The 2,601-nt window shown below is 34.1% G+C and overlaps 1 protein-coding gene across 1 annotated transcript in view; it reads right to left on the reverse strand.

The window, feature by feature from the left end:
• Positions 1-2,601, reverse strand: part of FSIP1 (fibrous sheath interacting protein 1) — a 176,976-nt gene that overhangs the window by 152,645 nt on the left and 21,730 nt on the right. The window contains exon 4 of the mRNA XM_011354897.2: positions 614-768. Coding sequence (XP_011353199.1) covers positions 614-768 — 155 coding nt within the window. The remainder of the gene's footprint in view (positions 1-613; positions 769-2,601) is intronic.

Consider the following 2,601-nt stretch of genomic DNA (forward strand, 5'->3'; position numbering starts at 1 on the left):
GAAAGCATTCTCCTTTGAGGGGCAAAGTTCAAATGTGAGCCAATGGCTATACATCAAGTCAGTGCCAACATCTGGTCGATTCTACCCCTCAATACTACAGAGAACAAGATGTTCAAGAAAGCCAAGGAAAGTTAATCTAGCACTAGAAATTGAGACAGAAACAAACAGCGCATGGTCCCAGACCTCAAGTACTTTACAGCTCCCTGAAGAGATCTTGACCAGCATATGAAACAGTGAACTCCCTAATTTGTTAATCACAAATTTTTAAATAATAATGAGAAACAGGGGGTTAGATTTTTGTGTTTTTGTGTATTTATCTCCAACCTGTAAGCTAGCTGAAGAAAAAGCAGACATACATACTTGATTAAAGTAGGTGCCTTACCTTTCTATTCCAGAGATAGAAAAGGCCCACTCTGATGCTGGTAAGAGAGGCCTACTGGGCTGTCCAAGGGGAATGAACATGCTAGTGCCAGTGCAGTGCCTGAAATCTGGAATGCTGCAAAGTTCCCTACCTCCACAAAATAATCAATAAAGACAAACCACACTGACACTACCACAGTCCATGTTTTTCTTACTCATCATAGATATGAAGATATAATTAGACAATTCTTACCTTCAGTTCTTCCCACAGCTTTATTCTCATTTCTAGACCTTGCTTCTTAATTTCTTTTTCTCTATATTGTCTCCTCACCAATATTCTATCAAGCCTCTTCATCCTCTGAATAGCATCTTGAAGTTGAGAATCTAATTCTTTTAACTCGGGTTCATCTATATTGTGTTGAAAGTAGGAATGAGCTTGAAGTTTAGTAAACTGTAAAGCTTCATTGTGTTTTATTTTTACTTTTTCTTCTTTCATTCAACAAATGTTTATAGCTGACATAATAACTAAGATTGGTATCATGTATCTTGATTTACATGTATTTTTTCATATAGTTATCTAACAATCCTCTGAAATAGACATGTATCTCTATTTTACAGTTGATGTAACTAGGTCCTTTCAAATAGCTAATAAATTAAAGCATTGAACTCAGAAGTGGGTCTTACATGATTTTAAATCCCAAACCGTTCATCCTGTTATGTCTTTCATATTCATAATTTAAAAATAAGAAATAAGACAACACCCTATCTTAACTCTGTTTCAGACTAATGGAAAGAGAAGGCATGTACACAAATAGCTGCAGCAAACTGTAGCATGTTATAAGTGACATAAAGTAGTTGCAACATATAGAAACAGATTCAGAAAAGTACTCCATTTAACTAGACATTTTTACCTATGCCCCTCCCATTTGTTCTATTTTCTTGAAGTAAGTGAAAATGGTCTTTAGTTGTAGATAATTGATAGTAACTTGTTTGGAATTAGGGACTCTTTAGAACTTCAGTCTTTCAAGCTTATGATTATGATTAATGATAATGTTAATAATAGCAGCTAACATGTATAGAGTTATCTGATAGGTACAGTGTTAAGTGCTTTATTTACAAGCATTATCTCATTTAACCTTCATCATAACTCTGCAAGGTGGTATAATTTTGTCCCCACTTTACAAATTAGTAAACTGAGGCTAATTTGTAACTGTTACATACGTCTCCAAGACAATGTAACTAGTAAATGTCAGAGTCAGCTTCCACCCAGACCTGCCTGACTCAAGAGGCAAAGCTCTTCACCACTAGGCAATACTTCCTCTGTGAAGTCTGATAAAGATGATAATCTGGCAATGAGCATAAATGCTCAATACTAAAGTGTTGCCTACCCCAGTTTAGATCATTAGAAATGACATATTATGCTAAGAAAGGCCAAATTTTACCTTTGCAATTCCAGAGTCCTGTGATGTTTTCCTATAATGTATATCATTCTTAAGGAAAAGGAAATATTCTTAAAGAGAATATGCTTATCCAAAAAAAATACCAGTCTTATTAATAAAGGGGTTCTACAAATCCTGTTACTTGCATACTTCAAATGAAGCAGCCTCTAGTCCTAATTCCCAACCATCGATCCTAGCGTTCTCAGGCTCCATGTACATTGGTGGTCTACATTGCAGGCATTTTGAAGTAACTCATGCAGTACTGAAACAATATTAACCAATACAATGTAAATTGGGCCAATAGCTAATCTCAACTATAACATCTTGTTTTCTGATAACTGTAATCCTGAGTCGCCTGGCCTAACAGTGAGAGCTGACTTCATCCCAAACATTCTAAACCAACAGCTTTCAGTTTTCACAGTTTAAGATCTCAGCTTCCCTTTACAATCTTAAAAATTATTCAGAACCCAAAGTAGCTTTTGTTTACGAGTTATATCTATTAATATTAGAAATCAAGACTGAAAAATATTATTTATTCATTTTAGAATAAACATATGAATTATATGTTAACACAAATATAACATTTTTGTGATGAATAACTATATTTTCCAAAAAAAAAATTATTGAGAAAAATGACATTGCTTTAATTTTTTAATATCTGGCTCAATAAAAGACAGGTGGATTCTCATATCTGCTTCTAAAGTCAATCAATCTATTGCATTCCATCATTAAAGTTATGAAGAAAATCAGGCCTCACAGAGACATGTAATTAGAAAGGGTAGAAGAAATTTAATAGCATTTT

Source organism: Pteropus vampyrus, unplaced genomic scaffold (genome assembly GCF_000151845.1).
Source record: "Pteropus vampyrus isolate Shadow unplaced genomic scaffold, Pvam_2.0 Scaffold19, whole genome shotgun sequence".
NCBI classification, from domain to species: domain Eukaryota; kingdom Metazoa; phylum Chordata; class Mammalia; order Chiroptera; family Pteropodidae; genus Pteropus; species Pteropus vampyrus.